Source organism: Barbus barbus (genome assembly GCF_936440315.1).
Source record: "Barbus barbus genome assembly, chromosome: 37".
In the NCBI taxonomy this organism is placed as follows: domain Eukaryota; kingdom Metazoa; phylum Chordata; class Actinopteri; order Cypriniformes; family Cyprinidae; genus Barbus; species Barbus barbus.
In genome coordinates, this window is record NC_136715.1 from 8047262 (window position 1) to 8062698 (window position 15437).

General features: G+C 38.3%; 1 protein-coding gene across 1 annotated transcript in view; it reads right to left on the reverse strand.

Moving 5' to 3' along the window:
- The window catches only part of LOC306856688 (contactin-associated protein-like 5), a gene marked incomplete at both ends in the record, with an annotated part of 70437 nt that overhangs the window by 53862 nt on the left and 1138 nt on the right, over nt 1-15437 (reverse strand). The window contains one exon of the mRNA XM_079396085.1: nt 3188-3298. Coding sequence (XP_079252211.1) covers nt 3188-3298 — 111 coding nt within the window. The remainder of the gene's footprint in view (nt 1-3187; nt 3299-15437) is intronic.

Consider the following 15437-nt stretch of genomic DNA (forward strand, 5'->3'; position numbering starts at 1 on the left):
TGTATTCCAATGACCATCAGAGGCAGATAATGAATAGATGGGTAGATCAAACGATAACAACATTTGGTGTCTGTGCACGTTTGGATCAGGCTGGCAGTGACTGGGAACGAACTGCCTATCTGTGTCTCAGAGCAAAACGAAACCTCCTGCTGTTACGAAGCAAGAGGAATGACGAGAAAAAGAAATGCCTTGGGGGCAACAGGGACAAGCCGACATATCGTAGCCCCACTTATTGCTGCTGGAAGACACCGTTGATCCAAAAAGTTACAAATCCCCTACAGAGTTTGGTAGTGTGATCATTTGAGTGCCACCAAGCATCATAAGGACATTTTTGGAGTGGGCCATGATGTCAAGCATCTTACAGTGCACAAAACAAAGCTCTCAGAGGACCTCGGCGTAAGCTGGTATTTATGACATGTCTATGCTTAACTGCTTAATTGGCTGGGGAGCTTTCTCAAGTGCTTCTACAGACTGTAATCAGCTGCTGATTGTAAGGTTGCATTAATCAAACTGCTCTCCACCTCCCTGAATTAAAAACCACAACACGTTTGCTTAGTTATAATTTATACAGTCCTCTTGTTATACCCCATGCTTTACCAAAGCTCAGTCTGGCACAATAGTTCGACAGTGAGTGTTTCAGGATCATTAAGCAAATCAAGAGCAGCCATTATACTCCTTCTGGATTTGATTCCTGATGGTTTTTGGGGCTGCTGTTGTTCAGGAAACATGCATCCACTGGCATTTCTGATTTAAACAGATTCAACCAATAATAATAATAATAATAATAATATATTTTGGAACTACACAAGGGTGAGCAAATAGTAACAAAATATTCATTTTGAGTACATTTACCTTTTAGTTCATGTTAGGACAATATCTTAGTGTAAAACTTCTCATTCAAAAAACTATGACCAAGGCTGCGTTTATTGGTGCCAGTGATTTTTACTATCTGCTTAGGATTACAATGTTTTTGGCAGCCCTGGAAAAGCTTTTGGATGGAAATCTGCAAACACTGAATGAGAATTTGTAAATGTGGCAGGAGGGGCGGGTTTTCTTGCATCGTTGTTTGCGTCACTCGGTGAACTGCTGCGTCGTTTACACGCTTCTGTCACTTCCCGGAACCGGATGAGAGTGCTCAAGACGGTAAGAAGAATGTGCTGCTAGGTTATGCTATGTGTTTAGTTACGAGAGGTACACTCTCTGTCTAACGTATGTTTAAGAATAGTCAATTTTTTTTTTAGAGTGCTTTAGTCTTGACACTACGAGTTTTATTGCCGTGCCGCTCGTTACTGTCTATATAAACTGTTTCAAATAATTATTTATTTGAGTCATTGGTTGCCAAATTTGATTTATTTGGTTGTTTTTGACTAATTGATGTGTATCCTCTTTGTTGTGGCAGGGCCTGAGCACCACGGGCAGAGGACTGATTCTATTCTAGGTGCTGGTATCTTCCTCACAGTGTGCAGTGACCATCTCACTGTGTGTTGTGACTTGTCTTAAAATGTGTCTGTGTGTGTGTGTGTGTGTGTGTGTGTGTGTGTGTGTGTACACAGTGGAGTGCAGTGATTCACCTGCAGGTAGTGTGGCCTGACGCCCGTTTCACACATACTTCGTGTGCAGTACGTATGCGGTGCGTGTTGCAGTACGTATGCGGTGCGGAAGCATGACGAGCCATTGTGCTTTCACACATCACACGTTTGCAGTGCGCTACTGATCCGCAGTTTCTGTGTGCAACAAATTCAAAAATGGGTAATTAATTTTGATTTTGTGTTTTTCCACCTCCACGATGAGACGAGTGTCATCCATATCACCTTCTTTTTGAGTACTTTTCTGTCCGACAGCCTGTCACGTGATTGCCAGCGAGTGTTCCCCCCAAACCCCTCCCCAACATATATATTATGTATTTCTTGAGGGAAAAAAATAGTAATATCTGATCGCATTTTGCAACTCTTGGGACTATACTGATTTTACTTTTTTTTACTTCTTGACCCTGTAATTTATTAACTGTAGAACACATTAACTGCAATTATAAATGCTTATATGATGAAATTATTATAGTTTCTTGTCAATTTTATTGTTTATTTGTTTATTTTAATGTGAACAATGCGCTGTCACTTTAATTCACTGCGGTGCAGCACAGCAAAAATAGACTCGGTGCGGAAACGATCACTGCACAGCTGTATACGCACCGCAACTGGAACGGATCGACGGACTGCAACCGCGTGCAGTGTGAAAGCTCTAACCTGTTAACATGGGTACGGAAAAAAATACGCACTGCAAACGCACTGCACACGGAGTATGTGTGAAACAGGCGTGATTATCCACCTCTACTGGTAAGCTCTAGTCCCTGGCCCTTGACATGTTTCAAAACTCAGTGGCCAAAACTCTGAAACAGAGTTTCAGCTTTTGTTTTAACATTGTTTTTATACACGATTTGTCAATACAGAGATAATTTTTGTATTGTTACACTTGTCTCTGACTCTAATTAGTGATACAGGTCTGTGCATGCCTCTGAAGGTGGTTCATTCTAATTCTTTGGGTGAAATTCTTATAGTGGCGTAGTCGGAGTGAGACTGGTATCTGGTTCATTTTCCATTGTACTTAAAGCTAAAATTCCTAGGGCCTTCATTCTCCCACCACATAAACATGGATTTGAATATTAACTGACACCAAGCATTAATGGAGTAAAAAAAAAAAAAAAACTCCCTTGACAAATGACATTTGATTACTAAAACTTTTTAAAATTCCTTTACCTTCCTTCGAGTCCAAATTTACATTTTGAATGGTTGTTGCATATTGTCATTAGAGATATTGCATATTATGTTGCATAAATATGTTGCATATTTGTCAATGTGTTGTCACACTTGAGAAATGACTTAAAATCTTAAAATGTTGCTTCAGGCACAGCTAATCACCAGAGCTTTTCACATCAGTACTGCTCATGGACACCAGCAGACTGTTATATTCCCTTCAACGAAAGTATAAAGTCTTCTAAATCTTTTTTGCAGTGTTTGTGGAAGTTAAATCACATTATGTTAGGTATTCATAAAAAAGCTTTACGTCAACACTTTCCTCTGACAAGGACAAATTTCCCTTCTGCTTAATTCTCTAGTCACATAAACACAGACAACTGTGGATGTTATTTGGTACAAACAAGGCAGGAGAACAACGAGACAGGAACACATACCTTCTCTTCTGTTGAGTTTAGCATAGTGTGGTGACCTTCTGTCAGAGAATTTTGATGAGTTCTGGAAGGAAGATGGGGGTAGTGTCGTCACCAGTGGCTCTTCACAGTAATCTGGATAAAAAAAATATAACGAAAACATGCATTACAACCAAAAACCTTTAGTTGGTTATTTGAAACACAAAAGAGCTAATAATATTACATTTTACAAGTACTAAGCAAAAACCTATTTTACAGGGACAATTTTAAATATTCTACTCTATACTATATCATACAGAACTGACCGACAGCTTCAGTGATTATAAAAGGAGTGCTCTTTACTGGCTTATTGCCGGATACAGTTTACTAAAAAGATAATTTCAGCTCATTAATGGGGTTCAAATCTGAAACAAAACAACTTTAACTCTCCTTTAATTTTAGTGGCGGAGTCTCATATTGCAGGGTGTAATGTAAAGACATCTGCTCTCTGCAAAGACGGACAGTTTGTGAGAGTTAATTAAAGTCTTGATTCTTGCAAGCTGTCACATGTAGCCTGCCTTTCATCCGCCTGCATTGTGAGTGCCAATCTGTCACTGACCTCAGTCTGTTTTTAAAGAATTCATTTCAATGTTTCATGTTTGAAAACGTCTGCATTGTCAGGAATTGTATCCTCCTTCAAGAACTTGAATTTCATAATAGGATTCAAACCAAAGCTGGGAAAAGGAAGGTTCAAATGTGAGAATTTTTGAAATCGGTACATTATGTGACAGTACAAGCTGAATCAGACAGTTCATTCAAATCTTGTCAGTTTATTACAGCAGTGGTAATTTGTCTTTTGATTTTGATTTTTTTTTTTAATTCAGTGTGGTTGGCAAGAATGCCCATTTGCTAAAGGTCAAGGCCCTTTTCAGTTGGGATGAAAGAGACTGAAAAAGCATTTCTATGGCCATCAGTTGTAAAGCGAGGAATGTACAACCAATTAAAAACGGCTTTTCATATATCACCCATGTAAAGACATTATAGCTACAGATAACCATGCAACCAACCATCGAGCACACAACTGCTTTTATACGGGCAAAGACTAAATGCCATGAAGGTCATGTGAGGCTGCACCGGATGTAACACTATTGTGCCTTAAAGGTAAATAACATGGCGTAATTTGCTTTTCTTGCAGCCTTCAATGGCCTTTTCCATGGAAACTCACAGATCAAAAGAACTAATGAACCGAAGCTCGACAGCCCAAACGCATTAGTATTGAGCCTCCAAAATATGCATGTATCGTCAGAATAACAAAACAATGAACAGCAGGTTAGGGAGCCATTAGTTGTGTCCAGGGAGCATTTTAAAGCGCTCTCCTGTTTCAGCAGCGTAAGCACTTTGCAGCACTCTCCATGGACCAGGGTAAAAATATATCCTTATTTAGAGGGCCTTTGCGTTTGTGGCAACATTTTGCCTGCCAATCACTCATTTGACATTGAACTGTCTACTCCCCGTTTTGACGCTCCCTATGGCCATTTCTCCATCTCTTTTGTTCTCTCCTCCTCAGTCTCGTCCATCTTTCTGTTCACCCACTCTTCAATTTCTATTTTCCCTCCTCCTCGCTCTCCATCGCACACATACGCACTCCCACTTTCTCTTCAACTTAATGAGAAAAGAGAGAAGTCTCACCATTGTGAAGGGGCTCACATGCGTTACTGTCACCATAAGGGAGCTATAATCTGAGTCAGCAGTGCTCTACACTGCATCAGAGAGAACAGCTGCAGCATCGTCCTTTCACTCTCAGCTAAGCAAATGACACACAGCAGCCCCTTCAGACATACTCCTACTGTAATAAGTAGCATTTTAAGAAAGTTCACAGAAGAAAGTGATGAAATGTTCTACTTAATGTTCTGCAAAGTTCATCTAAGGTTCATTTGTTTGCACTGAAAATACAACCTCAGGGATTACAAATGATATAACTGACGTTTATGAGACACCCTCAAGGGTATGGCATCATTTGATGGGTACAACAAAATAATTCATGTCTGAATTCACAAGAAGGACCTTATAAATTTCACTGAAGTGCATATTTCTGAACTTCTGCATGTCCTGAAAGTAATCAAGCCCTTTCTGCGTGGGAAAATTAATAAACAGGCACTGTCAGGATTATAAACACACTGGAGGTCTTGTTGACTCCAGCGATATTTCTAACAGGATTTTTTCATTAAATAAAGTTAATTTCCCAATGGAGTGTCTAGACCCAAAGATGTTACGGATGATAAGGGCACACAAAATTGGACTAATGTTTAATTACCATAAACACAGACTAGGGATGGACATATTCACACTAATAATCCCACTCAAAATTTAGAAACATTACATGTGGAAGCAACAAACAAACAAGGGCTAAGAATAGGACATGATACACTGTGAAACAGATCCTGCTAGCTTTCTTCAGTTGCTTGTTGACCCATTTTGAGAGAAACTGACAAACACTACAAAAGCTGAGAGAGTGAATTTGTGTTGAAATTCAATACATATTTTACAGGTCCTGCCATATATATTTTTAATTTTACATTAACCTCATTCAAGCAACCCATTTAAAACTAAATAATTGGCTTTAGATTTCAAAACATGGCTGAAAACTCTACAGAGGTATTGTATTAATGAGTACTGTTTTCTTGCAGTTTTTAGAATTGACTAATCACTATGACTATTCATTCCTGTCAATACTTTTCTTACAAGAAAGCTATCAAATACAGCTATTAGAACATGCATAAATCCAGCAGGGGAAAAAAAAATCATTTTATGTATTTTTTGTACTATTTTATCAACACGAACCTATTCATAGGCACTGTATTGACAGATAACTTCAGAGCAAACGTGGGCAGGATCTGCCATTGGCTTAAAAATCTATTTTTTAAGTGCATGTTGTTGATCTTATTTGGAACAATTCTTATAAGCAAATGTTTCCTTTTTTTTAACGTGACCCTGTAACTCTTAATCAAAACATAATAACTTGATATTTCAGTGAAACAACAAACTTATCTCTGGTGAATACAGAAGAAAAGATCTGTTGCTACTTCAGTTTCATCACAACTTTTAAGAACTGAATTCTCTTAAAGTTTAGCTCAGAGGTGCCCAGTCCCGATTCTGGAGATCAAATATTCTGTAGGGTACAGTTCCAGCCTTTCTCCAACACAACTGGCTGTAATTATAAATGTGTTTTGAAGATCTTATTTAGCTGATTCAAATGTATTTGACTGGGCTTGGAGCTGAACTTTACAGGACGGCAGATGTCCAGGAACAGGCCAAATAATGATAACCCATCTTAGTTATAAATATCCTCAACGGTCATTACAGACAATTTAATAACTAAGCATTCAGTGGATTTGATCTATGTGATGTCAATTCATGCAATTAACTACTTATACTGAAAAGAACAATGAAATATTATTCTACAAAAACAATGTTGAAAGTCCACCTTTGATGGTGATTTCATAAGTACCCTCAGCTGGACCCCTGGCCAATCAAAATGTGTGCTTTTATCTTTGATAAAAAATGGTTTACGGCCATCCATAGTTAAAACAACAAAAGCACCTCTCTTCAAGCCTCTTCAACTACATCAGGAGCATCTCATTGACCTTTCAGAATTAAAACAAAAACAGCATATCGCCACAATTTCAAATCGTTCTCACTCTCTTTTGGCCATATACGCATGCAGACACACTCACATCCGAACATAACGATGACAGAGACCACAGAGCCAGTAAAGTGTTTGCCTAGCAACAGGGACATGATTATGATTTTCCAACACAAAATAACCCTTGAGCAGCAGCTTTATTTTAGTAGCTGAATGACCGACATTATGTGGATTTTTTTCCCAAGAACGGTGGGCCTTAGTCAGTGATGTTTCAGGCAGGCCCGTGTCTCTAAAGGACTCTTCAATCTGACCTGCCTGAGAGTGCATTCACATGGTCATTGTTCAAATGGTCAGACATTATTACCGTGCTGCCTCACTGTGACATGGGCAGGAGGGCTTTAATCATGTGGTCACAGGGACATGGAAAAGAGAGAACGAGAGCAGGAATGGCAGAGAGAAATGAGAGGAAAAATTGAAGGGAACGCTGGTAATAAGGCTGTGAAGAAACGAGTACGAAGAAAGGATAGGCAAAGGAACTTGGGAAAGCTTGCTTGACGCCATTGGAACACGGAGCTGTAATCACTGGCATGCAGGCAATAAGAGAGGAGCGAGAAGAATATTATGCATATAATTGTATTTTGTTGTTTATTTTAGAAATGCTGAAGTCAATCATATCAGCATGACTCTTTCAGCAACCCTTCTTTGTAATCACACAGACTGTTTTATTGAGTTATAAAACTGTTTGGGAATCCAAATGCTCCAAAAGTGGGATGAAACTGCACTACTCAGTTGAATCGTGCAGCGCGAAATAACTGGAGAGCGGATCTGTTTACTTGCACGGCCCACTGAACAGCACAGAGATCTGTTCCATTTATTTGCGCAACCTACAGAAAGCTCAAACCAGAAAATGATCTGCACTGTACTATAACTGGAACGCTCTACAGGAAGTGCGCAGTCCTATTCACACTCACAGCAGTGCAGCGGCAATGATGCACTTTGGTCTGTGGTTTTGACGGTTTTTTTGTTTTTTTTGCACAAAAAATAAAAATAAAACAATAATACTTCTATATAGTATTGTATTATTACAGTGGTCCCTATTTTTAAGCAAAACATTTCCCATCAAGGAGTTAAGTTTCAAATGATAAAAATGGCTTAAATTGCTTAATTTTTGGTTGTCACAAAAAGAGTCATATTCATAGTTGATTTTATGCATTAATTGAAAAACACTTGACTCAGAGAAGTTTTGTGAAAAACGTAAAAAAAAATGTTTTTGTCATTTTGTGCAAAAGTGTACCGTGTATTTTTTGGGTCAACTGCATATTGTATTACAGTCTATATTATAAAGTACAATTAATTCAGAGGTTGACATGGCACTTCATGTAAAAAAAGCTGCCGAACCCTGTGTAGAGGAATCATGGGACAGCTTTTAACAACTGTAAACAAGACTGGATAGAGTGAAAGATTAAAAAAAGAGAGGAAATGATTATGATCATCACTGAGAGGACAGGACGTGCTAAACACCCTGAGCATCCAGGTCTAATGAACGTACATCACATCAAAGAGTTGTTTAGCCCACACTGCTCTAAGATATTTATAGCTAGCAGGATCGATCACCCATCTGATGGGCCGCTACGATAGCGCTGATTAAGGTGGGAGATTAATGGCAGATTAACGGGTTTCCTCAGTGTTTCCGCCAGGCATTGTTTAAATCATCTCCCAGCAGAATGACAGCACTACTTGCAGTGTAAATAGGAGCTTTGATAAGATTGCCTGACAAATAACTCAGTTTGGCCCTTGAGCTTTAGCTCTCTGATGTATGATAGAATTTTTTGAGATTCGAATCACAGGAAAGGAATCTGAAATCTCTTTCTAAAAATGGCTAGAGGGTTTTGGGCAAAGGTCCATGGACGATTTCAAGATTTTAACACTTTTAATGTCTCACTAGTTCAATTTAATGGTCCGGCAATGAGACAAATGGATTTTTAAAAAGAAAAATATTTCATGTGGTCTCTCAATTAATGCCAATAAAAATACATAAGAATTATAATCAAATTTGAAAAATGCTGTAAAGAAGTTTTACATGGAATTAAGCATGTCGCACCACATGACAGTTCAAACTGCCTTTTTATGACAACAGACCCTAATGGTATAATGGCAGTTTTTAACATAATAGTTAATTATATATTTAATGGCATCGTTGTTAAAAACATTATTTGCATGTGCATTTGTTTTTTTTCCTGAGATGTGTCATTTGGCAGGCGCTCTATTTGTTTGGATTCATCCGATGCTGAGCCGTGGCCTTAATTTCCCCTCATCAAAACTCGGGAGAATGTTGTTTGTCCTTCACTTTGCTTTAATCTCTGTAAATCCCTGCCTGCCTTCTTTGATCTTCATTTGTGTGTGAGTGGGAGGGTCCTCTCGATATTTGTGAGTGACTGGGAGGGCCCTTTCGCCAAACTCCCCCACCCGACCGGATCCTTAGAATAACTCATCTATCATGTTTCTCTAAGATTACAAAGATAGACTGAAAGCAGAAAGAGACTATAGGATGATATCCTTATATCTAAACCTCATGCAGCTCAGCAGGGCTCAACAGTGCAAGTGTTTCACTAGCATTTGGGACCAAAAATAGATGTGTGTGAACTTTAAAAGGAATTTAGGAGCACATTTGAGGATAAAAAAAGTCCATTCAGGTGCATAAAAAGTCTAAAGGCATCTTTACACAGCAAAGGCAGCACAGAAACCAAATCACAAGTGGCATAAAACCACAAAAACACAACATTTTAAAATGTAAATTTATATTTTCTACCCTTTTTTCATGTCAAAGGGTCTAGGGCAGTGATATTTTCTGCCAAGAACCAAACTTCAAAGGGCATTAAAAGGCTTTTTTTTTCCACAAAGGTAAACTAAATGCCCTTAAAATCAAACATTTCATTCACCTAATATAATTGAAGGGGTCATCGGATGCCCATTTTCCACAAGTTGATATGACTCTTTAGGGTCTTAATGAAAAGTCTATACTTTGGCATACTTTGGTTAAAATTTCTCAATGGTAGTGTAAAAACACCTACTTTACCCTGTCAAAATCAGTTCTGTTTTCAGCAAGCCATATTTTAGTCCAAGTCCCTTTAAATGCTCATGAGCTCTGCTCGCCCGCCCCTCTCTTCTGTGGGGTGACGAGCAGTACTGTTTACTTTAGCCGCGAAAATGGCTAACTAGCACATAATAGGAAAGGTGATTTGCAAAGATTCATAAAAAAAAAACGTTATACCCACTTCTTCTGTAGATGAAGCTGGATCACGGACATAGACACATTTAGTTCAAAGCGCAAGTAACGTTAATCTTCTGTATCTTCATCGGCTCATGATGACTGCTATATTCATTATTACATCCAACAACAAAATGGCTCAATTGCTTAATCGGAGACATCTGGTCTTGCCCTGCATTGGAGGCTGACAGCTCACAGCTCACTCAGGCCGGGTCTAAGTTAAGACGGTCTGTCAATCAACTATCGTGGGAGTGGTACAGAACTACGTCATTCTGACAGGGCTCTCGGAACAGCCTGATTTGAGAAACGGGATTTTAAAATAGGGATTTAAAATTTTTTTTTTTATCATTATAGGATGGATGTGTACACACTTCCAACACACATTTATGTTCAAACAACTTTGAGAGAATTTTGCATCCGATGACCCCTTTAAGAACTGCACAGGCCCAGCAATATGCTAAATTAGAAAGCATGTTTAAAAAAAGAGAGAGAGAGAATTCCTGGGATGCATCAAAACAGAGTGAACATTCTAAAACAGAAGCGGTGCTTTAACATTTAAAAAAAAAAAAAAAAATGACATAAGAGCATCTAACAACCTTCAAGAATCCACCCAGTGAATAACAATTAACATGCACAATTCGCTGAGACAGTATATGACACCAAACACATCTCTTTATGCAGAACCTTGTTTACTGATCTTCTAAAAGTTCACAAACACTCTGCGGCTATTAGGACAACCCAGACTATATGCAGCACTGACGTTATTGACAGTGAAGAGCAATTTAAGTGACTGTGAAGGTAATGAAGTTTATTTAGAAAAAACAAGATGCTTGTACTTGTCTAAGGTGTTTGGAGAAAATAAATAACATGTAATATGTATACACTGCCAAATTATAATGAGCAAATAGTGAGCTGTTTATGCTGACTCTATTCACAAAATGTAGGCCATGAAATGCATGCACACACAAATTGTTTTCACCTTCAAATGCATGTTTACCTGATGATCTAATTATACAAATTTAATTTTCGTCTGTCCTCCCTCTTATCTATTAGTGCATTATTTGGCATCAAAGTTTCAGAGAATTCAGAGACATATATCTGAGTAATCTTGACATTTTAACAGAATGAGGCAAGCCTGTCAGCTGTGGTTTCTGGGCTGAGCTACTTCCTCTGAAATCAAAATGTAATCCAGCCATCAAGTAGGAGGGAGCCATACTTAGCATGCCTGCCTTATATTCTGTGTGATGTATGCTTAAATCTTAATATCTGGAGGCTGAGCTCTACACATTTTTAATGATGCATACTGACCTGACATGAGATGAGTTTGTACTAGTGATGATGACTAGTGCATACATTGTTCAGGAGATTGCAATCTCAAGATTAGTCTTGTTTAATAAGATTAGTCTTATTAAACTGTAAAGTTGTAAATAACATTTTTTATAATTATTAGAGTATCTTTTACAAGAAAAAGCTATTTCAGTCTTTATACTTTTAAATTTTCATGTTTAATTCAATGTGTTACTTGTCATGTCTCAGTGTATTTGTAACACCTCCCAATTAGGCTAAAACATAATGCATGATTAATAACACTAATATTTTGACATAGAAATAAACAACATAAAGTTATGGTCAGAGAGGATACAGTCAAATTAAAGTCATTGCATTCAATTTTTCTGACATGAAATGCATCCTGGGTTTTACAGTAATTTCTTCTGGATTTGAGCAACGTCTGGGCCGTCCTGCAGATGACCCTGACTGGACCCACCGATTTGGGGTCAGCAGAAAACAATCACACTGATCTCATGGGAAGCTGAATTTGGATTATTTCAGACATCAGTGCCACTCACAAACAAATTAATTCTTACACAGGGAATTTTGTGATTATTTATGCCCAAACCTGCTTTGGATTTGTGTGGTTCATTTAATTCATATTTAACATTCATGCTTAACGTAAAGTACATAGAGATTGTTAATTTGTCAGCTCTGCTCTGACTTGAGGTGAATGCCTGTTCTTGAACTTTTCTAAAGCTGGATCTGCTGGAGGATCAAATATATGCCCAGGAATTAAGGGTGAAAGCCATTTTTTAATTGAATACCTTATGGAGGATTAGGTGAGTATAACCTCTGTTCTGTCCCAAAGGATTCACAACTGCCTGTGTCTGTGTGCATGTTCATCACTTTATAGTATATGCTCTTATATATTACGTTCAAGTTTTACTGAGAGAGAAACCAATACAAATGATTCAGTGCATGAGTGAACTGTCCAAATGACGTTTTACTGAAAAAGACCTGACTCAAAAAGAGTGATTCAAGAATCAGGCATCGCTGGGGTTGTATTCACAATTCATCTTATGAATACAATTCTAATAAACTAAGAATTGTTTTTCTTGTTTTCTTACTTAAAAAAAAGTCTGGTCCAATTCTAAACATCTGAGAGAAAAACATGACTTGATCGCTTGAATACTGTTTGAAAAAAGTGTAATGCTGTAGAGTTTGTCAGCTCTGCCCCGCTACTAATCAATAAAATAGCTTCACTGCTGAAAAGATACATGATTTAACATCTAGCTTCAATATTTGGAGTGATGCCCAAAACTGATTATAAATATAGCAAGACGTCCCTCCAGCATTTCATGAATGTGGTGAAAACCAACTGAAAACGGCTCCATAAATAAACACCCACAAGACACACGTAACACTCAGCAGAAAAGACTGTAAACACATGACTCAGAAGCACACAGACAGAGCATAATTCAGGCAGACTTGACTGCCTAAATTCCTTAATCTACATCAACAGCTGGAAGCCTATGTAGGCATGCTTTCTGATTCTTAAAGAAGTGTAAGTGTGTGTGTGTACAAAAAGGGAGCACATTTTGTGCAGGTAAATAAACAATTCTGCTGCTCTACCAGTGTAATGATAACACGCATGTGCCTGAAATACATGTAAACCCCTAGCAAATGCCTAAGAAACCACACTGCCATACAACTGACTGCAATTCGCTTTTCTGTGGGTGGTATGATGCCAGAAAGACGTTGTCACATTACAAAGTGAAAGTGCTTTTATATAATTGCTGCTTCATTTACTGAAAACTGAAAGGGTGTAAAAACGACTAAAACCCATTTCTGCCTGCCATTTTGTCTAAAGTTTTGTTAAAAGCATTCTCCCAGTATAATCAGTTACGTTTACTCTAGGCCAGGGTTTTTTTTTCTGATTCTTCATATAGCCCTGATCTCACAGTTACTGTCTATTTCAGAGCAATTTTTCCAAAGCGTAACTTATTTAAAGGAAAGTTATTTTCTCCTGGCAAGGGTCCACGAGTTCAATCACTCACACACCTGTTCATGGGCGCTGAAGTCTGTGAGAGACAGATTGAAAACTGCAGAGGGATTTTGTTCTCAGCGGGGAGTGAGTGAAACGCCACTTCTCTGTCTTTCAGAAGCTGCAGCACCTCTGCCTGACATGGGCGGTACTGATTGCTCGCAGACAGCAGCCTTCCATATTCCTCCAACAAAACACTCACAACCTCATCACTCTCACGCACTACTTACACCACGCCAATCACACTTGTACACTCGACTTTAAAAGTACTGTAGTTTTTATTTGTGTTGCCTTTAGCTTGATCACTTAGCAGTTTTGCAGTCTTCTATGGCTTCTATTAAAAACTGCTTTGGAACCAAATTTGTAAAAGCGCAACACAAATAAATCTGAAATACAGGGGCTGGACAGAATAATGTGAACAACTGCAAAATAGGCAATACTTCTTTATTAAGGTATTCTACCAGCATTTGCCTTTGATACAGCTTCCAACCTTCTTATAATAGATTCATACAACTTCTGAATAGTCTCCAGTGTCCAGTGTTGTCTGTCAGAACATCTGCCAGTTGTTGAAGAAGGGAATCGGCTTCTCACTCCTCTCTCCAAAACTGCTCACGGTGGTTTGATAATATTCAAGTCAGATGAACAAAGTTCATTTTGGTGCTCCAACTGTCCAGGTTTTATGATCATGACATATTTTCTCCCTTTTAGCATTGCTGTCTGTTTTAGCACTTGCAGCTCTTTCATAGATGGTAGCTTTCTGAAGTTCTCTGTGGTCATTTTCGTGGTAGAGGTTTGCTGTCACTTTGTAGCAGCAGTTCTGTTGATTGGACAGAATCCTTCCCGGATCCTACCATTCACTTTCAGTTTTCGCCCACCATTCTTCTTCGCTAATGAAGCCTTGCTAAGCTTTGTGTACACACAATCATAAAGACTGTTGTTCTTAAAACACCAAACAATTGGGCTGCTAAGGTTACAGATGCTCGTGGTAAATTGGCTCCCATAATTTACCATTTCTGGAAGTCTGACAAATCACCCATTTTACCTCAACCCTGCTAAACACAACTTGTGCAACACTTATATGAGGGCTCAAAAATAAGGTCCTCATTAAAGTTGATAATTTTTCATCCTTTTTTTAAGCTTTGCCAGTTTAAACATTCAAGCAATTTTAAACCATTGAAGTGCATAAAGTTGCAAAATAATTAAATTCAGCACTTGCGCACTGTTTACAGTCTGCACAGCATGCACATAGAGAGAGTACAATATATATGCCTCAGAAACAATGAAAACAACTATCTAATATTTTGTGGCAGGGTCAGTGAAATTTTTTTCAGGGCAAGCAAAACTTTGAACCATATATATTTTAACTGTTGCCTAAACAAATAATACAAACCCTAACAATGGGGTTCACATTGTTCACATTATTTTATCCAACCCCTATACATCTAATAGTACACTACAGTATCTCTGATATATATATATATATATATATATGTGCGCACACACACACACACGCACGCACACACACGGTACAATGACAATTTATAAAAATATATTGCCTTACTCACACACTAATGGGCCTGTTCATTAAAATATTTCCAGAAGCTTAAGAGAGCAGCTCCATGAAATCAAAATAACTGGTGGTACTTGGAAAGAAGAAAGTTTGAAAATCTCTGCATTAGTGCATTCTAAAACTCTCTCTCAAATTTCCAGCCTATACATTTACATTTATTCATTTAGCTGACGCTTTTATCCAAAGCGACTTACATTGCTATATATGTCAGAGGTCGCACGCCTCTGGAGCAACTAGGGGTTAAGTGTCTTGCTCAGGGACACACTGGTGTCTCACAGTGGATTCGAACCCGGGTCTCTTACACCAAAGGCATGTGTCTTATCCACTGCGCCATCACCACCCCATACTGCACCCCTATACTGCAACCTTCAAAACACTCACAAACGAATCAAACACACTTAATGCTTTCCGATGTTTGCCTTTCCAAGTGAGGAAAATCTAAAAAACTTACCCAGTTAGTTTTGACAGGTTTCTATAACAAACAAACAAACAAACAAA